The sequence below is a fragment of the Camelus ferus genome, chromosome 3, assembly GCF_009834535.1.
Source record: "Camelus ferus isolate YT-003-E chromosome 3, BCGSAC_Cfer_1.0, whole genome shotgun sequence".
Lineage (NCBI taxonomy): Eukaryota > Metazoa > Chordata > Mammalia > Artiodactyla > Camelidae > Camelus > Camelus ferus.
Window position 1 is genome coordinate 52411497 of NC_045698.1, and position 26070 is coordinate 52437566.

A 26070-nucleotide genomic window follows, 5' to 3' on the forward strand; every position below is an offset into this window, starting at 1 on the left:
GCCTACTCTCATTTGGCCAAAGTATGCCACAGAGCTTTGATTCCACTTGCTATTGTGTGCTTTCATAAGCTAGGGTTTGCAACACTTTGCCACCAAAACAAAACACTCAAAACTGATTGGAGGTCAAGCCTGACATGTATGTTGTCATAACAAAATCACTCAAAACTTTCTCCTGCTCCTGTAAGTCAAACTTGAAGTCTTCACAGTGAAAGTTGGCAATAAGCTGAACTGAAGTTCAAGGTTTGCTTTGCTTAGAAATGTTTGTTTTATTTCCCTTTAATCATAAAGCAGGTATTAGTCTTTGTATTAAAAATAAGTGAGAGAGGCAGAGGTTTTCAAAGAATGTCATATTTTCTGTGCGTACATAGAAAAGAATGTGTAATCAATATCTAACATCATAAAAATAAATTCTATCTAAATTTTTGTGCATATGTATAGGTACTTTTTTTTCTGTAGCCTCATAGCTTTCAGACTCTCAAAGAGGTCTATAATTCAAAAGCCTTGGGGGAAGAAAAACCCATTCCTCTGATTTAGATGTTGACTTCATGGAACACACACAATCATCTCACAACAGTTCAAGAATTGCATGGAAGAAAATCAAACCACAACACTTCGAAGAAAATATAGATAAATACTTAACACATTTCAAATCCAAACTATAGACAGAGGAGGTCATGTTTCCCTGGCCACTAGGGGACCAATCAGCTACTACCCCTTGCTATAACACCCAACAGAGGTCAAAAACTATTACACTAGACAATTGTAATCATAATCTCTCCATTGTAAAAACAATACCTCCAGTATATGTACATTTATTTACATTTATTAATCAATTGGGTGTATGTACTCATCTATTAATATCTTATGTATCTTATAAAACATATACTTTAAAAGGCTGAGATAAAGTTAACTACAAGTTTTTAAGGTTTCTTCATGCACCCTCGCAGGTGTGCACCTCCCCACTCTGGGGGCCACGGTTCTACACTGTGGTGGCTAAACAGGGAGGGACGGCCACCACTTCCACAGCCGAGTCCAGTCTGCTCCCCAGTTGTACCTCCTTCACATCTGCAAGCTGTCTGGATCACAACACACTGTTTTACTGCCTTCACAGCACTTATCATTATGGGAAGTCACCTCCTTACGTATGTGTTTACTTGTTTATTTCCCCCCACCCTCACTAGACTATAAACTCCATGAGAGCCATGATCTTGCCTGTCTAAGAACAGAAGACTTCTACGTGTATTGTTATAATTCCTCTGCCGTGAGACCAGGGCTTGGTACATAGTAGGTGCTCATTATATACTTATTGTATAATAAGTGTATACAGTTGCTCCCCCGCTCAAATTCCATCTCTTTCCCCCTGCTTGATCCTCCATTCTCCTAGCAGCAACAGGATAGGACCCCTGACCCCCTGTAGAAAGCAAACAATACCCTATGCTACTTCTTAGCACAGCTTCTCCACCGCCAGTAGAGGGTGAGCCACTGAGGACAATTTTTCCCTTCATATAAAACACAGGCCCACAATCTCATATCCAGAACATACAATATATATATATATTATATATATAAATAATATGTATATTTACAGTATTTCTAAAGGAGTTTCTTTCTTTTTTTTTTTTTAAATCATCTGTTTGTCAGCTGAACCACCATTTTCACACAAAGGCTATCCTTCTCAGCCGAGATATGCTGATCTTAGAGCTCCTATGCCGGATGGGAGAAGAGAAAGGTGGGCAGGTACCTGATGGTTTTCCACACATCGAAGCCATCCAGAGGCTTGGTGCCCTTGGTGCTGCCCCCGGCCAGCCTCACCAGGGTGGGCAGCCAGTCGGAAATGTGGATGAGCTCCCGATTCTTCACGCCCTTCTGTTTCAGCAAGGGGCTGGCCACGAAGCCCACGCCGCGCACGCCTCCTTCCCACAGGCTCCACTTTCTTCCTCGCAGGGGCCAGTTATTGCCCCCCGCCAAAGTCTGCCCTCCATTATCTGAAACACAATCAGGTCCACGGCGTGAGGACGAGGTTAACTATGAGACATGTTTAAGAACATAAGACTTCTATGTGTGTTGTTATTAAATGGTGCTTAAGAATTAAAATAGAAAATTTCTCTTCAGCCTTTCCTGCACCAACTACCTTCTCCCCACCCAACACGACTCTCCATCACACACAGACATGACCAGAGTGTGGCGCGGCTTCTGTCTGACACAAGACCTTTACATCCTCCGTGGGTAGGGCCACTGAAAAACAAGTCCCCGGAGGATAACAGCACAGAGCCCTGCACTGACCAATGACCAGGGTGCAAATGTATGTGTACAAATGCATGTAACACGGGAGAACGAATCCAGGTAGGTGGAGCCCCTCCCGGTACATGAAAAGATGCCTCTGAGTAAGTTTCACTTAGGAACTTAAAGCTCCTAACAAGTGGGGATAGCGAGCCTTTTTATTTTCCTCCTGGAAAAATTTTCTAACATTTAAACTGGTAACGAAATTAATATTCTGCTCCCTGGTGATCTGAACTCTTTTGTAAGTGTGAAAGTTAAGACTTCACCAGTGGGATGAATGTCTGTGTACGCAGAGCAGTCAGGTGAAAAATTAACTGCAAGAAAAATCCCTCCCCTCTTGATAGGATGGCAGGACAAAGCTTCATCATGCGCTGTGTGCCTGAGAAGAGGTTTCTCTTCCAGACAACCAAGGGAATGGAGGACGGTGGTAAAGACAGAGAAGTTACGAGAGTGATGTAAGTTAAGTATCTTACCAGATGGGTGGGGCTCAGAGTTAGAAACTAAGACTGAAGAAAGTAAAAAGTCATATTTCTTAAATACTGAGGTTGTAGAATCATATTATCTCCAAAAGTACCCATACACTTGGTTGACTTCAGAGACATGTTTTGAAAATAATGCTTATTTCAATGTATATTATACTCCAATTAAATGTCTTTTAAAAGCCACTGTTATCCAAATGAACCACAGGAGGGCAGTATGACAGATCTGCTCTATAGAATGCCATGTATAAAAAAATCTGACACAGAAATCAAGATCTGTCAAAAAAAATTTTTAAATAAATAAATTTTAAAAAAGAAAAAAAAAATCTGTCAAACCCACAGGATGCAGGCGGACAGAAAGAGAAGCAACATCTGTTAAGCACCTAGTCCACACCAGGCCCCGCTTTAATTTCACATTATCACAGAATCTGGAGTCCACATTATCACAGAATCTGGAGTCCAGCAGACCTGGAACTGAAGCCTGATGCCAGCCACTCACTAGCGGTGTGAGCCTCATCTTTAATGTAGAGGTAACAACCCCTATCTCATTCATGTATTACGGTGGGAATTCAGTGACACCATTTATGATCATTGTTTCGCTGGGGACCTGGCACAATCTATGTGCTCAATAAACAGCAGCTAATATTTACAACAATACAAATAGTCTAGTACTATAACTATTTTGTCATGCAAGAACAAGAGAGAGAGAGAGAGAGATGTGAAAATGCCAAACAGCTAATAAGTGGCAAAGCTAGGATTCAAACAAGGTCTGTGCGACTCCCCAGGCGCCATCTGCACCCAGAGCGCCCTGCTCCTGATGTCCCTGGTGTAAAGTGGGTTTTATATCTGCGGGCACATAAAGCCTCACTTCCCTGGGAAAAAGATAAGCACAGTCAAACCCAGCCAAGTGTACACTCTTTCTATGATACAGCAGATGAAGAGGTGTCTCGAGGTGATGGTAATTCCCTTTAGAGGAGCCTCTGTCGTGGTGGGTAAGAAAGTCCAGACTCTACTGCCAAGGAGACTTCTCATCAAGCCCTTACCACACCAGACCTTCGGTTCTTCTCTGCTTCCTGAAGGGGAGGGAGAGGGTCTTGAGCTACACTAGATGAAGGTACCAGTTCCTCAACACACGGGTGGGGGACAATCGGTCTTATCATTTGCTATCAGACTTACAAGAACATTTTCTGAAACCTCACATCTCTTCTGGACAAAAACTCAAGGCCCAAAGAGTCATCCAAGCCTACTTTATTAAATACACATTCTATTTCACATAAGCATGTTCAAAACAGGGGGCACCATCTCTAGATAAAGGGAACTCCTCCAGGCTCTTCGTATTTCACTGAGTATCAGTCACCAGTAACCAATTAATCAATCAAAACTTAAAAGAAGGTGCTATTCATGTGATACAAAAATACCCTGTAGAGAAATGTTTGCTCTCCACCTGTGACATCAAGAATGGCAGAGACAGTACTACTATTTCCCTCAGTTGTCTGGGTTGCTATGAACGATACTGGCTCAATGCTTGTAGAAGATGTCTGCTGTCTCCATTTTAAATAGATATGCCTCTTTGAAGTATTATGTAATGTCTCTTTCAGTTCCACATATTAGTGCTTAAGACAAAAATGTTGGATGATGATGGTGGTAGAAATAAGAGTGGAGGTGATGGGGATAAGGGCGGGCTGGGTCTGGAATCTGATTCTAGGAGCAGCCCCTGAGGTATGACTCAGGAAGGAAAATACTCTGGGCTGTAAAGAGAACTTGGCCACTGCTGCTACTGTAGGAGCTGGAAGGTGTTTCCGCATCTTATTTGGGAGGTGTCAGTGCAGTGAGTGTGACTGTTTTTGCCATCAGCTTCTATGGTGTTTTTCCCATTAGCAACGATAAGCAATTCTCTCATCGGTTATCAATGTGGCTTCCTCCATCATTTTTTAAAGAGCTCTCCAGAGAGAAAGCACTGTTAATTAACACACCTGCAACTCATTCTCTTGGGCTCCCCAGTCACAAAGCCAACTGCAGAATCCACAGCATGAAGGGGGCCATTCAGCTTTGCCAGGTGGTACCTGGCCGATGGTCACCACTTATCAGCAAAAAATCCAGAGACTTCAAGGCCTCTGAGGAATAGGGTGCTAACCATCAGTTCCAGTACAGCCTCCCAGGTATTTCAAAGAGCTGCACATAAATCTGATCAGAGTAATAGCAAGAATAAAATCAGCTCATTTGAAACAAGGTAGAAAGGGGGTTTCCTATGTTGTTCACTCAAGCCTGACATAAACTAAAACTCAGAAAGACAATGGAACCATCATCATTTCAAACACATTTCTTTTCATTTTCTCTCCTAATTTTCTATTGGGCAAAAGTCATTTTTTTTTGTTCTTGCTAAGAATTAATTTTCAAGAGATACTTCTCTAGTTTCATTTCCTGACTGACCTATGAAAAAACTTCCAAATCAAAATAAGATGACTCCAACTGGTAAAGGAAGCTAGGAAACTTTTTTTTCAGGGAAATAGTTTTTCAGCGATGTTTTTGGCAGAGAGAAAACCTAATTATAAAATCTTTGCTGTCTAGAAAAGAAATGTCAAAATAAAACAAATGTTGTCATCTACAGCTGGTAAATCTCACTTTATTATTCATTACTGAACAAAAATAGCTGTCAAAAAGTCATGGAAAAACATCGGTTAGCCAAAGATCTGAGCAAATGCATTAAGTATATGACAATGAAGCCCCACTCGTATCCAGCTGATAAAAATTAAGATGGAACCATGACAACAACCTTAGACTTTAGGACTCCTCCCCTAACAGTGCGATGTTGTGGCTTGGCTGTGGAAGGCTGCCCTGAACCTTCAGTGTACCTCTCCATCTTCCTGCCCCACTGGATCCTTCAACCCTGGTTTACCCAAGGCAGCCTCCTCACTCTGACTTGGGGATCCAGGAAAGAAAAGCCAGGAAGGTTCCAGCAGCCTTGCACTGGGGCCTACACTTCCTTCTGAACAGGGCCACCCACGGGAGTGTGACAGATGAGTAGGCAAGAGGATTTCAAACACCAAGAAGTCTCTTAGTCCAATAAAAGGTTTTGTTACTGATGGTTGATTCTTTTAGGCTATTTTTTTTAAATGACTCAAATGCAGATTAGAGAGTTAATGCACGTCTTAGCAGTCATCTAAAGGGTTATGTAAATTCAGTCTTCTCCTCCTAAAAGGCTCTGGAGAAAGTATCTACCCAGACACTCAATTTACAATCTGATGTTCTCTTTCCCTCCTGTTCTATATTCAATGCCTCCACTTGGGCCAAGTCTATTTTTAAAATGGGTTTCCAATCCACCTCCCCCTTTCTCTAGCCCCATTGCCTTGGGTCTGGCACTCCTCTTACCTGGACTCTTGGGGTAACTCACAGAACGCTTCACACTGCTGTCAGAGGCATCTCTGCGAAGCCCCAAACCAACCAGGCCACATGTGTATTTAAAGACCTCTAACTGCTTCCCAATCAGGAAAATGCTCATACTTTAGTCCAACACACAGAATCCTTCACACATGGCTCCAACCTACTTTTGGGGCATCAACTCCTGCCCTTCCCCATAAACTGTGCCCTGTGCTTCAGTCACGGAGGACACACTTCCTGTTGTTAGAATACAGTGTGCTGACTTTGCCTTTGTACATGTTGGTTCTGTTGCCTAAAATGCCCTCCCTGTCTTTCCTGCCTGACTTAAATGGCACATCGCTGTTTTCACTTACTCCCCCAGTCTTTGTCTCTCCTCTGTCCTTCTGCACTTTATAATTTCTACTTTTCTATCACACTTATTTCTTTTCTATCACACTTATTTCTGCATGGTATTTATTAGTTGTTCATGGTTTGTTTTTTCCAAGAACTCTGGCTCTCTAGGACAAGAACAGGTCTCATTCTTCTTTGCATTCCCAGGACCTCGTATAGGACCTGTCAAAGAGAAGGGCTCCCAAATTGGAGGGAAAGGTGGGGGACAAACAAGTGAATGGAAAAAAGACCACCAAAAATGGAGACTGAAGGCATGAAAAATTAACTCTGATGACTGCATAGCGTTTTCTGAGCCTTCATCCAACTGCTCCATGACCTTGACTTTTAGGAAGCTGTTCTGCACACAGATGCTGCTGATTTTACAGGATATTGGCAGGAGGGACTCTTGCCATGCCCATGAGGATTTAAGCAAATCAAACCCACAAATACTGGCATTGTCATTGTTTGTCCAATCTGGCACCTGATCAGTGACACTGATGTCAAAGGGGTTGCTGGAGAGCCTTTGAGGAAGCCCGTCCTGGCCTGGAGGAGAGTCCTCACTAACTTTTAACAAATCTTTCTGGAGTGACCACCATGTACCAGGGACCCTGAGTTTTGGGGAAATGACAATAAATAAGACAGACAAGGTGTGTCACACGGTGTGAGTAGAAAAAGAGATAAGATCTCCCCACTGGTGTTAAGGGGTGACTGGGCCTCTCAAAAGTGCTGGAACCAGAATGACCAGGCAGAGCCAACCACCAGCAGAAAGAAGAGAGCCCAGGCCTGGGGAGTACGAGGGCCTTATTTAATTACACATGAGATAGTGGGGTGTTCTGCATCACAGCTTCTTAAGACTAAATTAATCATACTCTTAAGAACACTCTAGTGCTAAACTTAAGGAAAACTTGAGTCAAACAATGACTAAATATAAACAAAAAGGTATCTAGCCATTTTATGACTAATATTATTTTTCTCTTTCATTCCTGATTGCTACACTTCTAGTTTTACTAGGCTGTCCTCCAGGGATGGGAGTTAAGTACTGTGAGCCTGCGCAAATTATTCTATCTCTGCACCTAAGTTTCTCATTTGAAAAATGAGGATAATAACAATACCTGTCTGAGCATAAAGCCTGGCACAGAAGTAATGCTCAATAAGTATTAGCTATTTCACTGACGATAATCACCACCAGCAGCAGCATCAGAGTATGCAGAACAGAACTGCCTCCTATCTGGGTATTTATTGAACAGATGCCAGATTTAGGCATTATAACCACACTCTAAAATGCAAGGCTCTTGTAAGAACAAAGTATTCCAAGCACACACACTTCCAGGGTGCACTCTCTTCTCTGTATGTAATTTCTTGAGCATCATAAAAACATGATGAATTATGAGGGGTTTTGCTGTTGTGACTTCTTTCTGTTTCCATGAGTTTAAATAAAGCACATTAATTATCAAAGAAAGTGGTACAATGGCCATAGCTTGTCATTCAAATTAAACTTCAGAAACGGAATCTTTATTCAGATATTTATCTGAATATTTGCAGGGGTTTTAAATGGTTTGCAGCATTCAGGGCAGATCAGTGCTCTGACCCCCAGCTGCCAGTCAGACACAATCAGACTTTACATCTTGATTAAAAGAACCAGCAAGGGGAGCGTTCCCGCTGAGCCAGCATTAGGGGGATTCTGGTGGAATGGAATTGGCAGCCAGACCCCAAATAACTGATGTAACCACCAAGAGAGCAGAAGATAAAGGAAGATGAATGCAGAGAAAGGGCAAAAGCAGGAATGAATGGGGATTAAAAAAGAAAAATGTAACACGGGGCTGTAGCAAAAGATTTCCTCATTTTAATTAGGGCTAGTGTCATTGCTTAGAATGATGAGAGTCTATCAATGGGATTTTATCTTCTCCTTTAAAACTTATTAAGGATGAAAAGACTAGAAGTCTGCTGACAGATTGAAAACATTTGGTCTCTGAAAGTTAAAATGGAACTGGGTACTAGAAAACTACCTTAATTTATTACGTATTGGTAGGCAAACAGTTGAACATTTTTCTGTCATTTAAATTATAGGTAGTCACAGGCCTTGGAGATCCTTAAATGAAAGTTTTAAGTACAAAATATTATGAGTCACTCTCACTTAGAAGGCATGGGTCATGCTAGATTTGATCTCCATATCCCGGATCTCCTCACAAGTAGCACAGAAGCCTTGTGTTTGGAATATTTAGGGCCAAGAAAAGTACCAAATGTTTATTCAGCCCTTTCTTACAACTAAAGCCCTCCTTGCTTTTCCTGCAGTTTGATCTTGAAAGAATGCTTGATATTTTTTACTAATGAAGTTATGAATTTCAGGGCAAACTAAAATGTTTTGGCACCTTGAGGGAGTGTCATGGTTTACTCACAAATTATTTGGCTCCCCTTCCAGACTTGAAAACCCTTTAAGGTTGCCAGAAACTTTTTGCCTAGATAGCTGTTTATCTGTCAGTCATGCCAATCACAAAGTGATAGGTGAAAACAGCATCACAGAAGTGCTTTAGAGTCTGGCAAGTTCAAGGACAGCAGGAGAGAAGTGAAAATATCTTCAAGAGGTAGAAAAATCTCGTCGGCAAGTGGTGTTAGGAAAGCTGGACAGCCACATGTAAATCAGTGAAGTTGGAACACTCCCTCACACCATACACAAAAATAAACTCAAAATGGCTTACAGACTTAAATGTTAAGACAAGACACCATAAACCTCCTAGAAGAAAACATAGCCAGAACATTCTCTGACATAAATCTCAGCAATGTTCTCCAAGGGCAGTTCACCGAGGCAATAAAATAAACAAATGGGACCTAATTAAACTTGTAAGCTTTTGCACAGCAAAGGAACCCATAAACAAAACAAAAAGACAACCTATGGAATGGGAGAAAATATTTGCAAATGATGTGACTGACAAGGGGTTAATTTCCAGAATATACAAACAACTCATACAACTCAATAACAACAACAAAAAAATAAACAACCCAATCAAGAAATGGGCAGAAGACCTAAATAAACATTTCTCCAATGATGACATACGAATGGCCGATAAGCACATGAAAAAATGCTCAATATTGCTAACTATCAGAGAAATGCAAATCAAAACTACAATGAGGTATCATCTCACACTGGTCAGAATGGCCATTACTAAAAAGTCCACAAATGATACATGCTGGAGAGGATGTAGAGAAAAGGGAGTTTCCTTAACTGTTGATGGGAATGTAGTTTGGTGCAGCCATTATGGAAAACTAAAAGTAGAGGCACCATATGATCCAGCAATCCCACTCCTTGGGCATATATCTGGAAAAAAAAACTCTAATTTGAAGATAAATGCACCCCAATGTTCACAGAAGCACTATTTATAATAGCCAAGACATGGAAACAACCTAAATGTCTATCAACAGATGACTGGATAAAGAAGATATAATATATGTGTATACACAATGGAATACTTCTCAGCCATAAAAAAAGAATAAAATAATGCCATTTGCAGCAACATGGATAGAACTGGAGATCATCGTTCTAAGTGAAGTAAGCCAGAAAGAGAAAGAAAAATACCATATGATATCACTCATATGTGGAATCTTAGAAAAAAAGACATAAATGAATTTATTTATAAAACAAAGACAGACTCAGAGACACAGAAAACAAACTTATGGTTATCAGAGGGGGAAGGGGGTAAGGAGGGATAAATTGGGAGTTTGGGATTTGTAGATACTAAGTACTATACATAAAATAGATAAACAAGGTCCTACTGTATAGCCCAGGGAACTATATATTCAATACCTTGTAATGACTTGAAAAAGAACTGAAAAGGACTATATATAGAGAGAGTTGAATCACTATGCTGTACACCAGAAATTAACACAACATTATAAATCAACTATACCTCAATTTAAAAAAGAGAGGTAGAAAAAAGTATAATTGTGGTTGCAAAATAAGAATTGTACTAACTACTTGTATGATGAGGAAGATGGGCATTGAGGTTGATGATTTTTCGGAGAGAATGAAACTAGAGAAAGCTCACATACTCTATTTGGGCAAGCATCAAGTACTTTAGTTTGTATGCAACACAAATTAAATGTTCTGATTTAACCCTTGAAGCAGAAACAACGTTTTATTGGATCTCTACTTAATAAGTACTAAGATATGATTTTAGGGTTACTTGGAAAAACAAATAAACCAAACTGAGTGGACAGGCCATTTTGTTTCCTTAAACTTATAGAGAGCTGTATGTCAACTATATCTTAATAAAACTGTAAGAAGGAAAAAGAACAGAAAAGTGAAAACTTTCATGGCCGAAACAAACAAAATCTCAATACACCTAAATATTAGGAAGTTTGTTAAAAGAATTTCAAGTGAATGCATAATTAATAAAGAATAAGAATAAGATTCCCTTGGGAACTGCAGATGACACCTGGTCTAGCGGCAGAATGAACCAAACTCTGAGTTCTCACATTCCTGGTCCTCCTGAGCACGTGAGGCCTTCTGACCCCTTCTGACCAGGATGTACACAGTGAGAGGGAGGAGAAATCCGGTGACAGTGGCCACCCCAAGCAATGAAGACAGCACTAGCTACTAGGAGCAAGGACAGCTGGAGAAGAAATGTGGGAAGCAGCTGGGGTCTCTGTGCCCAAAGAGAGGCAAGTGGTTAAGTACTTAGAGGCATTTTAGCAGGAGACAAAAGGATGCTGAGAGAAAGAGGTCCAGTATCTGGGAAACTCAGTGTCTCTTTAACAGCCATGAACTGGGATTAAAAACCATGACCAAACAATCGAACAAATTAAAAAAAAGAATGCCCCCGGTGACCACAATAGGCATCACCAAGTCCCTGCAATCAGATCCTAACTAAGGGCTCACTGAGTCTCAGACACAATGCAAATAATCTGTATGAGAGCTGGCTTCCTAATTTCAGAGCAGGCTAGAATCTGCAAATCAGGAAGGTGTAGATGGCTGGTCTCTGTTGGCTGGCCTAAGAATGAGGGAAGGAAAAGAAAAAATACAAATTTTTTAAGAAAAAAATATGAATTTTAGTTTTAAAACTAAGAAAGTTATTTTCCTGTTTTTCCAACATCAAGTGATCCACACGGACATCACTGTATGAAGCATAATGCAGTAACTAAAACATGAAAATGATAACCCTACACCATTAAAGACAGTAAGAAGCTTCACGGTATAATTAAGGATGGCTTAGACCTAGAAAAAGCTGTATAGTCCACATTCATGTCACTGATCCACCTATATCCATACAGTGTGACCACCTCCACCGGTCACTGATCTAGCAGAGGTCACAACCAAAGGCACACAAAAACTTACTATCCTGGTATAGAGTTAAGCCTACACACAGAAGAGAGAAAAGTGATTACAGGTCAGAGTGCATCGAGTGCCTATAACTTTACCGGAATAATGTTTTGAAACAGTAAGTCAGTGCTTTTCTCATTCCTGGCAATGCCTGTTGCCTTGTGACTTTCCTCCACCCAGGAAGTAGGCAGGGAAATGGGTGAATGGCCTCAGGGAAGGGATAGTCAGCAGACAGAATGGCTACAGGTTTAGCGCAAACAATCCCTCAGAGCCGGTTAGGGGAAGAGAGAGGAATGGAAGTGGAGACAGAGGACACGACTCTGATCCTAGGAAGGCACTCTGGGCCCTGCCCCCAGGCCGGCATCGCAGGGCAGAGGGAACAAGAGCTGTGGGTATCCAAGAGCGGAAACAACCCGTGCTTCATCCCCCAGTGAAGCCTGGCAATAGAGGAAGGGACAGCAAGGGTCCCTGCATTTCCCTGTGCCCGGTGCGGTATCGCAGCAGAGGGTGGCAATGGCTGCAGGCTTAGAGGCTCTCACACCACAGTGTGGAAGAGGCTGCAGCCCCCAGGTGAATGTTTTTCTTTTGCTGTTGAGAAGAGCACAGATGTGGCAAGAGATGGTGCAAGTCTGCAGGCAAGGAGGCTGCAGCGTGCTCTTAGAGGAATGACACACAGAGGCCAGACAAAAACGGGAGGTTTCTGCAGAGAGCTAGTGGGGATGATGTCCAGACTACACACTCCCCTCAGTTCCAATGCTTTAGCTTCCGGAGGGGAGCTAGAGATGAGACAAAGAGACCCTGAATTAACCAACATGGTCTGAATGGACTGAAAACAGGTTTCCTCCAAGCAGAGTGGGGACCCCAGCAGAACTGAGCTCATTTACAGGGGGGAGAAAAGAAGCAAGTAACACTTTTTGCACGTCTCTCTTTGTGATTGAAATCTGTGATTACTATGCCGATGTGTGAGCATTATGGCTGAATGCCCTATGTTTGATGGATATAAGAGCTTTGTTAAGTCATTTTGCAGGTGAAATAGAAAGTGAATCTGTTTTTATTGTTGTGGTTGTTTTGTTTTTATTGTGGATGTGATAATACGTGACCCACCTATGGACTCACTCACAGATTTTACCTTTTTATACAACATCAGCTATAATGGGGATAATTCTGAATTAGGGGAAAGACAGCTTAAATCATGGATCACAAGCTTTCCAAGCCAGAAAGATACTGCAAGCCTTTCTATAACAAACATTTCATAATGCTCTTTTTACTTCCCTATAATGGAGCTCATACACAATAGTATACTTGTGTACCTAGTTTTTAAAATAACTCTAAATGTCATGTAAAGAGAAAAGGCAATTGATAATAAAATAGCATTTATTTCACATGAAAATGTGCAGGAACAGCAGAAATAGCAAAGTGGTTAGATAATTGCACGTAACATCTATGAATACATTAGGACTCAAAGGAGACTATTCTACACGAGACATACAGAAGAATGAAAAAGAGCAGGAATGAATGCTAGAATAAAATCAGAACATCTCGTTCAGAAAACAAAGAGGAGCCTAAACTTCCCAACTATGAGGCCAGCATTACTGATTCCATAACCAAAGACATTACCAAAAAAGAAAACTACAATGAACAGAGGTGCAAAAATCCTCAATAAATTTTAGTAAATCAAATCCAAATGGTAATGCATGAGTGTGTTAGTTTTCTATGGCTGCTATAACAAATTACCACAAATTTAGCAGCTTAAACAACATAAATTTATCATCCTACAGTTCTATCAGTTAGAAGTCGTGAAGCAAGTCTCATTGGGCTAAATCAAGGTATTGGGAGGGCTGCATTTCCTCCCAAAGGCAACAGAGGAGAATCTCTTCTTAGCCATTTTCAGCTTCTAGACACTGCTAGAATTCCTTAGCTCAAGACTTCCCCTTCATCCTCAAAGTCCATAATGGCAGGTTGAGTTTTTCTCACTTTGTATTACTTTGATCTCCTCTTTGTCTCTCTCCCACTTTTAAGTGTGATTATATTTGGCCCAATCAGATAATCTTCCCATCTTAAGATCAGCTGATTGGCAACCAGTCTGCAACCTGAGTTCCCCTTTGCTGTATAATATAAGATATTCACAGGTTCATGGCTTTAGGATGTGAATGTCTTTGTGGGGGGGAGAGAAGAGGACATTACTCTGCCTACCACAATCATGATGATCAAATGAGACTTACCCCAGGATTGTAAGCAATTTTCAAACAGGAGAACAGTGTTAAAAGAATTACAATACCCAACTTCCAAGATGTCCTATAACTCTACAGTAATCAAGGTAGCATGGTATTGGAAGAGGGAGCCTAATGAAAGAACAACCCTTAAATGATTATTCGATATTTAGTAAAAGTGCCAAACAAGCCACTTGAAGAAAATGTCTTTGCAACAAATAATTCTAGAGTAATTCAATATCAAGGGGGAAAACAAGGAGGAAAAAAACCTTAACTAATCCCCACTTCACAACATACAGAAAAATTAATTGATGATGGCTTGTATTTCAACCGAATAGTAAAAACAAAACAATTAAAATATGGGTAATTGAATAGATATTTCTGCAAAGAAAGATATACAAATGGACATTATTATGAGCATGAAAAAAGGTCTAAGAAGATGTAAACCAAAACCACAAGAGATAGCACTTCATATTACTAGGATGGCTATAATATAAAAGACAGACAGTGACAAGGGCTGGAGAGGATGTGGAAAACTGGGACCCTCATATGTTGCTGTGGGAATGTAACATGGCATAACTGCTTTGGAAATCGTTTGGCAGTCCCTCAAAAGTTAAACATAGAGGTACCACACAACCCAGAAATCCCACTCCTAGGTGTATATTCAACAGAAATGAAAACATATGTCCACACAAAAACTTGTGTATGAATGCTCATAGCAGCATTATTCATAATAGCCCCAAAAAGTAGAAACACTCAGTGTCAATTAATTGATGAATGGATAAAGAAAATGTGATTTATTTCCAGCAATATACAGAAAAAAAGGAATATTATTCAACAATAAAATGAAGTACTGACACATTCTACAATATTGATGAACCTTGAAAATATTATGCTAATGAAAGAAGCCAGACAAAAGGCTACATATTGTATTATTCTATTTATATGAAATGTCCAGAATAGGCAAATCTATAGAGACAGAAAGTAGATTAGTGGTTTCCAAGGGCTGGGAGGAGGAGGGAAATGCTAATGGTACCGGATTTTTTTGTGGGGGTGATGAAAAAAATTGGATAATGGTGATGATTGTACAACTCTGTGAATATATTAAAAACCACTGAATTGTACACCTTAAAAGGGCAAATTTGATGGTAATGTGAATTATATCTTAACAAAACAAAATTGTATGGAGGAAAAAAGATGGATCAAAGACCTAAATGTAAAAGCTAAAACCATAAAACTTTTATAGAAAAATGTAAGAGAATATCTTTGTGACTTAGAGGTAGGCAAAGTTCTTAAAACCAATAGGTTTTGTAATACACTTCTGTATTAAAATGGATAGCTCTATCATGGTGTAAGAGAAAGCAAAGTGACAGTATAACTTTAATGGCAGAATGAACAGTAGGAGAAAGTACAGCCCTGGTCACAGCTGGTGGGATTTCACTGCAATTCAGCATCCTGCCTGCATTTTTTGCCCTGTGGATGAGAGGTGGTTTAAGGAAGAGGCCTCCATTCAGGAAAACTCTTCCTGTTGCCCCAGGAATTGATACGATCTGCTTCATGGACACAGTCCAAGCCTGCCCACTCCATGTATATTTCAGAACACAGGCAAGGATGCACCTCAGCACAACAGATGGGACTCTTCTAGACAGGGCCTTCTAAACACCCCCCGAGTTATCAGAACCCAGAGCTTCCAGGACACGTCAGATTCTTTGTTCTTGTTTTCACCAGTCCATCCCATTGACTTGGCTTTTTAAAAAAACAATAGACCATTTCCGGAATCAATGTGTCTCTTTTTCCCTTACAGATCCGTACTTTTTATACCTCAATTTTTGATCAGAGCCTTCTGTGCTAAGCTGACCCTACAAAACATCTGCCTGGCACGTGAGACACCAAATTCTTTTTTGGAAAGCTTTTTGTGTGTGCCCAAAGAGACTGCTTCATTGTTTATTCCATTTTTGGCTTCCTGCAAGTTTAAATGTGGAATCAAGTGGAAAACGACTTCAAAATAGACAAGAGATTACATGAATCTTTCCATGTTTCATGTAGTCATGAAGATACATTAACCCTATCAGATATGAAACAGTGTGCCAGCGATGTGTTTTTTACTTTCTGATTTATGTACAGTAAAATTCACTTGTTTCGGTGTGCTGTTCTATGAATTTTGACAAATGGAGTCATATATCCAGCACAATTAAATGTGACAATAAAGGGAACCCTCACTAAATTGGAGTCAGGAGGCCAGAAGGGGACCCTCTTGCACAGTCCTCAGGTCAATTACAGGAAGACTTGTCAATAACAGACCCAACAAAAGACTCAGCAAATCCAGGCCTCAGCAGGAAAAGATGTGGTTGCATCGCTTACAGGAAATCAACCACCCCAGCAATTCAGCCAATGAAAAACCATCATCACCTTGAACTCTCACTTTTCTCCAATGGACTTTCATTCAAAACAACCCTTCCCAACTTCCTCCTTTTTTCTCTATAAAATAACATTCCCCTCCTTTGTTAGACTTGCCTATGTCTTTCGCTTTCGCTATAGCTTGTTGTCCTGAATTGCAATTCTTCACTATCCCTAAATAAATTCATTTTTGCTGGTAGTGTGCATAAACTGGATCCAGTACCCTAATAGGGTATATTTATTTGTTTATCATCTTCTCCCTGACTTGGGAACACAGGGTCTGGTTATTTTGTTCATTGCTGAATCTATAATCATAAGAACTGTGCTCAAGACAGGACACAGAACAACTCCACCACCCCAGAATCACTCCCTTGTGCTGCCCCTCTGCAGTCAAACTCTCCACCCTACCCTTAACCCCTGGCAGTCACTGTTTTATTTCTTTTCTATCTTCAAAGTTTTGCTTTTCCAAAATGTCATATAAGAAGAATCATACAGTGTATAACCTTTTGAGTCTGGCTTCTTGCAATCAGCATAATCCATCTGAGATTCATGCATGTTAATGTATGTATCAATGGTTCATTACATTGCTAAGTAATAGACCACTGTACAGATGTACCACACTTTCGTTTAGCCACTTGCTAGTTAAAGAACATTTGAGGTACTTCAGTTATGAGCAATTATCAACAAAGCTTCTGTAAACACGTGGGTATAGGTTTCTGTATAAACATGATTTCATTTCTCTTGGGTAAATCCCCACAATCAGGATTGCTGCTTTCAAGGTATTTTTCCTTCATCCTTGGTTTTCAGCGGTTTGATTACAATGTGGATATGGTTTTCTTTGGGTTCATCTGATTTTACTGAGCTCCATGAGTCTATACATGTATCTTTCACAAAATCTGTGACGTTTTCAGACATTATTCTGTCATTTTTTCCTGCACCAATATTTTTCCTCTTCTTCTGGGACTCTAATGACATATATGTTATACCTCTCAATAGTGTTCCATAGGTCCCTCAGCTCAGCTCAATTTTTCTCCTGTCTTTCAGACTATGTAATGTCTACTGATCTGTCTTGAAGTTCACTGACCCTTTCCTCTATCATCTTCATTCTGGGCCCAGAGAGTGAATTCTTAATTTCAGGTACTGTATTTTTCAGTTTTAAATGTTTAATTTGGTTCTTTTTTTCCCCTTCTATTTCTCTGTTGAGAATTTCTATGTTTCCATTCATTCCAAGAGTTTTAAACTTTGTCTCATGGAGAATGGTTATAACCAACCCTGTGAGATTCAGACTACATATTTTGTCTCACCTGCAGACAGTGGTCGTAACATCAGTTCAGTTTTTAAAGCCTGTGCTATGATGTTTGGGTTTGCCCAGTGTGTGCACCACTCAGGGATTGGTCTGGGGCTCGGGCAGTGGTTTATAGTGAAGGTGAGTTCTCAGAGCCTTTGTGTGGCTTCTCTGGGCCTGGGTGGCACAGGTGTGGCTTGGGGCTGAGCCTGAGACTTCTGTCAGTTCACACACAGAATCAGCAGACCCCCTTCTCCAGCTCTTTACTCTTGGGGACTCCCTCATACTTTCCAGCCCCCAGGGCTCCCTTTTCTTGGTTCCTCTGGTCAGAAAGACAGGTTTCTCTCAGGTTTTAGCCCTCTAAAACCTGAGGTTGTCTTTGAGAGTAAACCAGCCAAAAAAAAAAAAAAAAAAAAAGAGAGAGAGTAGTAAGATTCTCCCACCCTCTCTGGACTAAAGGGGCCCATTTTCCCTGGTCCTCTGGTCGGAATCTTCCCGTGGGTTTTTTTAGGAGCCCAAACTCCCACCACAAAAGCAATGCAGATCCTCAACTGAGACTGGCCTTGGGGCAGGATTAGGCGAGAGAATAGAGAGAAAATAAATAAATAAATAAAATGGGAATTTCCCTGTATTCTCCAGCGAAAGATTCCTTTCCCAAGCTTCTGGTTAGAAACAGTGGGTTTCACCTGGAGATTTGTTGCCAAGTCTGCTACAAAGTTCCACGATTCCGTCAGCCCCCTCGGGTCAAAGCCAGGAGAAAGAGGACTGAAAACAAACCACGCAAAACTCACCCTGAGTGTAAGGGAGTGGTGGTGCTCTGACTTCATCCTCGTTCACCATTTGCCTGTTGTTTACTTTCCAGGTGCCCCGGGCAGTTGTTTTCTGCATTGTCCGGCAATTTTAGTTGTAATCCATGAGAGACAGGCTCTAGGTGGCTGCCCCAAATAGCCCAGCACCAGAAAGATATGCTCATGACTTTAACGCGAATAGGCCAACAGGATCTATGATATCTAGTCTTGGTTTTTGTTTCACTTTTTCTTTTGCTGTTTTGTATCTACCTTTGCCAGAATTAATACAGAAGCAGAATGCATGACACCGCATGTCAGGTAACAATAAAAAAGAATGATTATTTGAAGGCCTTAATTAAGCACCTGCTCGGCACCCACACCTGCTATCAGCACTGTGGGAAAAGACAACAGAGGCTCAATACATGGTCCCTCCTCTCAAGGGACACGTCAGCCATGAGAAGCCCTGCCCATGTGAAAGATACAAGACTGTCTGCTATTCGGATTAAAAAGGATACAAAGGAGAGAGATGAAAACGAGGGAATTAGAGAGGGTGACACAGAGGCCTTTCAACCTCGGGCCAGACCTTGACCGAGAAGAAAAGGCACATGCCACCCGAGGGGAAAAGGGCTTGATGGGCAATTATTCTTCTAAAGTTGGTTTTGTACCTTTTTATTATGCGTTGAGTTTATTTGCCCAAAGGAAAGCTAACAGGCGGTTTCTTGGGGCCCTTTTATTACTCCTGACCCTGTTCTTCACCGCCCCCTTCTCTCAACTTGGTAAAAAGCATTTCCAGGACTTTGGTTCAGAGGGAGGATTGGAGGCCCAGTCATGCTGGAGTGAGTCATGGGCTCTTTCCTGGGGAGTCTTGAATTACCATGGACAAAATTCTCAATAATGGTTGTAACTCGGCTGGTTGCTGGCATTGTTCGTGTGCTTCAGCTGAGTTAAAACATTCGGAAGTTTATTTTTCATATTTTATTTGGGTTGATTCCTACAATCACAAAGGCAGTATCTTTGTTCTAGGACAGCATCTATTATATTCAAAAATATTTTTTGTCACGTATCCAGAAAGGCTTTGCATGGAGCACCCCTGTGAGCAGAGAGCCGCAGAGGAGGAGAGGCCACGGGCAGAGCACTTGCACAGATGGCCAAGTCCACTGTGAATTTTCACTTGCAGCTGTGTGGAAAATACCTATGCCAGTGACTCAACATCTTTGGACTTCTAGCTTTAAATTACAGCATGGAAGAGAACATTTTCAAGTGCTGAGCAGAGAGAGAGGCGGTGAACTTCAGCCAGCTTTGAGCCAATCAGCTCCCATGCAATGCAATACGGTTGGACAATTAAAAAATAATAATTCACGTATCCTGTCACCGCCAGGGCATGAGGCATGGTCTGTGGGCAGCTGGCACGGCCACCGGGCTTGTGGTGGACAGAGGAATCGTCTCTATTTCCAATCATGGAAATTTCGCTTCCTGCTTGTGTGACTTAATGCTGGGGTCTTAGTTTTCTTTTCTGGACTGACATGTGATCAGACCCAGAGTCACTGCTTGGCCAGCCCATCGGGATCACACGTAAATGGCAGGACCCGTGACTGCATCCCATTTGTGCCTTTCCACGGTTCTGTCTGGGGACTCCATTCATCTTTCGTACAAGACCTTGCCTGTGTCCCTCGGTGATCCCCAACCCCCCACTTCCACCCTCCCCCCGACTGGCTGCTGCGACTGTATTTTGTCGCTTATCTAACACAAAATAAACAGAACAATCTGGAGCTAATTTAAGTGGTTTACCATATCAGGATACAGCTGGGAAAGATTTTCAGAAAAAGGCTCAGCAGGAACAATAGTACTGTGAAGTCGAGCGGCGGCAGAGCGCACAGGAAGGCGCTTTCAGACAGCCTGGCAGACAGCTGTCAGCCACTCCAATAACAAGCCCCGAAGCCAATGAAAACGGGCAGGGTCTGGACGCGCAGCTCAGCCGGAACCCTTACAAGGAAAACAAGGGACCCGAGGGCGCTCCGAGTGAGTGGCTCCAGTGTCGGGGCCACCAGCCTCCCGGGAGCCCTTCGGCAGGGCTCCCAAGCAGCAGGGACTCAAGAGGAATCGCAGATGAGGGACGATACTTCATTTCTCCTCAAAACTGGCCAAGACTTTTTTTCCTTTTTGACGTGCACGCATACATGCTGGCTTTATCCGAACTTCGGAATCCAGCAAGGCCCACGGAGGCACATATGTTTTTGACATCAGTTTCTTCTACTCTGCAGGCTGGTTGTCTTTTTTAACTCTTTGGGGGCCTCTGGCTAGACCTTGAATTTCCTGGTGCAACTTGACAGAGGCAAGAGAGCTTGAAGGAGTTAAATGAAGCTATGTGCTGCCCTTGAAAGAACTTGCAAATGCTTTATATATTAAAACTGAAAAAAAAAGCCCACTTGGATCAAGCGCTTGACAAAAATCCAACCAATTAAGTAAACGACATAGTCCTGAAGGCAGTGGCATTCCGTGCAGAGAATACTGGCTTGGAAGCAGGCAGCCTTTGACTGGGAGTCTACTTCTGCCACCACTGAAGGATCCTGGGTCAAAGTTTCCTCACTTGGGACCAGATGCCCTATTCTCTTCTTCCTCCTCTAATTCATGACATTAGCTTCTGCTCGTACCTTCTTCCAGAGAGCATTCAACTCAGTAAAAATTTCCCTCTGACAAGAGAAAATTCTGGGTCTATTATGAAACAATTCCATCTGTGTTTGAGGATAACTTTACAAAATAATACTTGTCTATATTCTAAAGAAAGAAGAATGTCATCTGGAAGATTCAACAAAAAAATTAAAAAGTAGAAATTAAATAAATGTTTTATCTGTCACTTTCCATGGACTGTATCATGCATCACAACAGACCATTTAAATAGCATTGGTTGGTTATCAAAGTTTCTATGATAATAGAACTAACTTAGGACTCAAATTTCTCGGTGTGCCACTAGGAAGAGATATGGATAGGTTTTCTAAGAGCAGAAAAGAACATGAAAACTTCTAAAAGACAAAAAAGATAGGAAGACAGAGAAATATTCCCTTTAGAAATGTATTTCCCTTCCATTTCCAGAGCATGTAAGTTCGGACAATGATTATTTCACAAATAACTGAGCACACTTTAAAAAAAAAATCCAACTGCCTGAAAATATAAACTCTTTCTAGAACAGCACTCAAACAACAGCGTGTATCAGAATCACGGAGAAGGCTTGTTGATGCGCAGGTTGCTGGGTGCCACCTCCAGACCTTCTGGTCCAGAGAGGGGCCTAAGAATTTGCATTTCTAACAAGTTCCCTGGTGATGGTCACAATGATGCTTCTGAGACCACGCTCTGAAAACCATTTCTGCAGAGAGAGATTTAATGGCTGATACATTAAAGTCAAACCAGTTTTACTCTGTATCTTTTTTGTTGTTCTTGTGAATCACTGTCAAGTGAGGCTGAAGAGTGAGACTGGAAAAATAAGCAAGAACACAAGTAGGTACTGACTCAATGCAGAGTATTCATTAAAGTCACACAAAGAAAATGGCTGGAGCTTAACTTTTGTGAGGATTAAATTATAAAAGAATTATAAAAGTAGTTATTTTCTGAAGGGCAGAACTGACCTTTGCTTAAGGATGAAAGATGCAGCAAAGGAGAAATTTCTATAGTAATGAGTCCCTGGGTCTAGACTCTACATCTGTGTTTCTCATCCTGGCCACACAACAGAATCACCTGGGGAATCAAATCTTTGGAGAGGGGCTTTGGAAATAAAGAAAAGATTGCAAATCTGCCTAGAAGGTGTTTTGCCCTGTAGAAAAGAGTGAGTTCATGATTGGACCACAAAATCTCAAATAGTATCTTAGAAATCAACCCAAAGATAATGATGTCAAGGGAGATTAAATGGCATGTGAGAAACTGCACAGCTAGTTAGAAGCAAAGCCACAATTAAACCTCTTTTCCTGAAGCCCATCCAGATTTCTATCATTATTTGACTACAATGGCAATAATAATTTAAAGGATAGGGAAAAAAAGGTAATTAGAGAGAATTTAAAATAGAGATCTCAGTACACAACAGTAAGGTTAATAATCACCTTGGAGATTCCAGTGGTGTCATTCAAAGTACCTACTTTAAGAAACTGAGGAGTCAAAGCAGGCTTTTGTCAAGTCTGAAGGCACGCTTCTAATGAGTGGTTATGTAACCAGGCCTTCGCTAGCTACAACCTAAGTGGTTGTGGTGAGGTTGGTTAATAACATTATTGTAGGACACGAAGACCATATGTACTTGAAGAATAAGGAAAAAGAGAGAAGATGGACTAGAATGATGCTGTCTGGCAGCCTTAACAGTTCACAGGCAAGTTCTTCTCAAGTAAGCTGTTTCCGATACTCCATCCATGAGATCACCATATTGCACCAAGAGAGGTTTGCCAGAGGGAAAGTGAGGTCATGGAGGGACTGGATGAGGCCCACAGCTTGTCTGTGACTCAGCCTACTTTATGGGACTCAGATGGAATTAAAACTGCATTTTAAAAGCTGTATCTTCCACCTGGTTCCCATCACTGTTTTTGCTTAGCAGGAAAAGGACCTGTCAGTTTTTATCTGCAGGAGGTAAAAAGGGACAGCACATTTCAGGGAAAAGCAAATAAACACACTTGCCATGATGCCATGATGGTTTTAAGTTTATCAACACAGTAGGTGGGTCAGGAAGCCCTGCACCCATCCAAATAATTGCAACAGCAGCATGTCCTTCAGCCAGACCACATGGCATCACACAGCCAAGGAGAAGGTATGTTTTGAGCACATATTATGGAACAGAGATCAGACAGGAGCTTCTCCAACTATCTGACTAGGGCACTTATATGTTATGGGAACTTTTTTCTCTTGGGGTCAATTCACAATACCACTGTCCACTCCTGTTTCTTGATTAAAAAAAAATAGAAAACATACAATCAGAAATTATTTTTCAAGCAGCTGTGCTGAAAGAATATTTGAGGCATCAGAAAGAAGAATCAATGTGTCATTTTGATCACTTAAAAGCTTTTTTCATGGTTACTGAAAACACACTGAGAGCGAGGGGACAGGTCTCAGTGAGCCAGTGGGATCCACGAATGTTTCCTGATCAAGCCAGGGCAGTGCCTCCCCCACCAGTCCTTTTCTTACCAGCCAAAATCATGATGGGAACCAGGCTTTTAAAGTGCAGTCTTAATTCACTTTGACTATCACAAAGTAGGCTGAGTCACAGGCAAAAGCAGAAGTTTGGGGTGGACTCAGTATTCTTCCTATCCTGTTGTATGAAGGAACCTATTTATTTCATTTGATTCTCATGCTTCTCAGACTATGATCAGACACAAATGTACTGGTTCCTTCTATCTGTTTGTTTTACAAAAGTGCATTAGAGTCTCTTGCTCCACATTTCACCACAGGCTCGGTGTTGTATATTCGTGCTTGGAGCTGAAATGTACAGACTTGCCATCTTAGATACATCACAGTTATTCTCTGACACTACGTATAAGTGTTGATGCCAAAATATCAGATTAAGTTACCAAAAACTTTAGCAAAAAAAAACCCCAAAAAACAAAAAACCCCAAACCCTCTCTTTTCTAGCTGGAGTCACCCAGAGCATGATTTCTTAAAATGATGGCAATGGCTAAAACTTATGTTTTAAAATAATTTTTAGTATCAGAGAAATTGTTGCCACAGAGAGTTAAGTATTTACCTCGGGTAGTAGAATAATGAATAATTCAGTTTCCTCTTCATGCCTTTCAATAGTTTTCTAGTTTTCTACCATGATCACATATTAACTTTTTTTTATCAGAAGCATGATTAATTTTAAATAAATGAATGAGAATTCTAAGGATTTCTTTTGAAAGCCAATATTAAATCTAAAATAAGTGTGGCTCATTGTATAAGTAAAGTCTACTCTGGCAAACCAAAGGTCAGAAAGTATTATTTTACAAGTTAATTTACAAAGAAGAAAGAAATGAACCGGAAAGTACATTTTCCAGAGAGAAAAGTAACACTTTAGACCCAAATTAATTAAAAAATATAAAATGAAACAAGCCCTCGAAGTCTCCCCCAATCTTTGTCTAAGCCACACTATGTTGGAACAGGGCGGCCCGTGTACCCAAACGGAGTGGCCCCAAATACCCAAATACTCATACAACGGCACTGAGATACTGTATATTCATTGTATTCCATGAAAGTCCTTTTACGGATATTAAACATGCCTGTTAATTTTTTAGGTAACGTGCCAACCAACAGACTACTTTCTTCAGCTCTTGAGCTTGCTCCGCATTCCTTACCTGTGTATTTTTAACTAGAAGAGGCATGGTTCAATGCTGGTAGCATGTCCCCTTTTCTCAAATAAATGTGGTCTTCACTATCAACGTGCATTCTGTGTGGTTTCTGTTTCCCATTCATTTCCTGGATACCTTCTTGAGTTATCTGATAATTACCTGATCAAGTAACAATGGCTGCCACTTCAGTTAAAACTGACACAATTCATCTAGCCCATATATCTAGGCCCTCGGCTTCTTTTTTTGAGCTGCACAAGGGACTTTTCAGAGCTGTGTGGATACTGTAACTAAAAGGAAACCAGCGCTCCCAGGACAAGACCCGCTACATCGAGGATCGTGATAAGTAAAGCATTTTGTTCAAGTCAGTTCAAGGCAAGCTAACACTAAGATAAATGAGTCGTTGTAGTTTTAATAGGAAACTGAAATTTGGGGTGAGGATAACGTGTGGCAAATGAGGCATGACTTCCACAAAATTCAAAATATCCCAGACATTTATGAACATCTCGTGTGTGAACAAATAATAATGCTCATACAGTCTAGCCTACGTTTCTTATAAGGATCTCAGCAGGTCTGCGAAGGCTTCCCATGCGAGTTCCAAGGCCGATAAGCAGCCAGCTACATCAAGATGCCCTGATTTTTGGCACAAGGAGAAAGCACCTCCCCAGCCTGTTCCACTTCAGAGTGAAGAAGACTAGGTCTGGGCACATGGACAAGCTTTCTTTAGTCTAAAGCCAAGAGCAGATTTTTGATCAAATTTCTGGGTTATTGTGGTAAAACATTAAACTTGCCTGTCTTCCGGGAATATCTGGGTAGTACAAGAGGTCACCGAGATAACACCTCCAGGAACCCTACCCCCAAACTGCCTATGTCACCCCAAGTCATTCTTCTCTTACTGACAAAAACCAAAAGATAAGAAGGCAGCCTAGAACATTAATTTGTCCTGTAGATAAAAATGTTACCTTACGGCCAAGTTTTCTCCTTGAGCTTTATCATTTCCCTATTAAACTGTATCATTCATCATGCCCTAAAAGCAATGTAAGTGTCTAAGGAAATCAGAAACAGTAAGGAATGAGGGAAGGACTTAGTACCTGGAGGTGGTTACTCATCCTGGTGGGGAGGGTGTGGGAGGGGGATCTTTCCAGCCTGTTTTCCACCAGGAATTACACATGCACATATACCTACACAAACACGTTGCAAACGTTAAAATATCAACCTACTATGTGCAGCGTGCCAAGCACAGGGCTAGAGTAATGAACAAGACAGACAATGCCCCTGCTCCC

At 41.2% G+C, this 26070-nt stretch overlaps 1 protein-coding gene across 1 annotated transcript in view; it reads right to left on the minus strand.

Annotated features, from left to right (window-relative positions):
* Positions 1 to 26070, minus strand: part of ARSB (arylsulfatase B) — a 143950-nt gene that overhangs the window by 74186 nt on the left and 43694 nt on the right. Inside the window, exon 5 of the mRNA XM_032474844.1 lies at positions 1742 to 1985. Coding sequence (XP_032330735.1) covers positions 1742 to 1985 — 244 coding nt within the window. The remainder of the gene's footprint in view (positions 1 to 1741; positions 1986 to 26070) is intronic.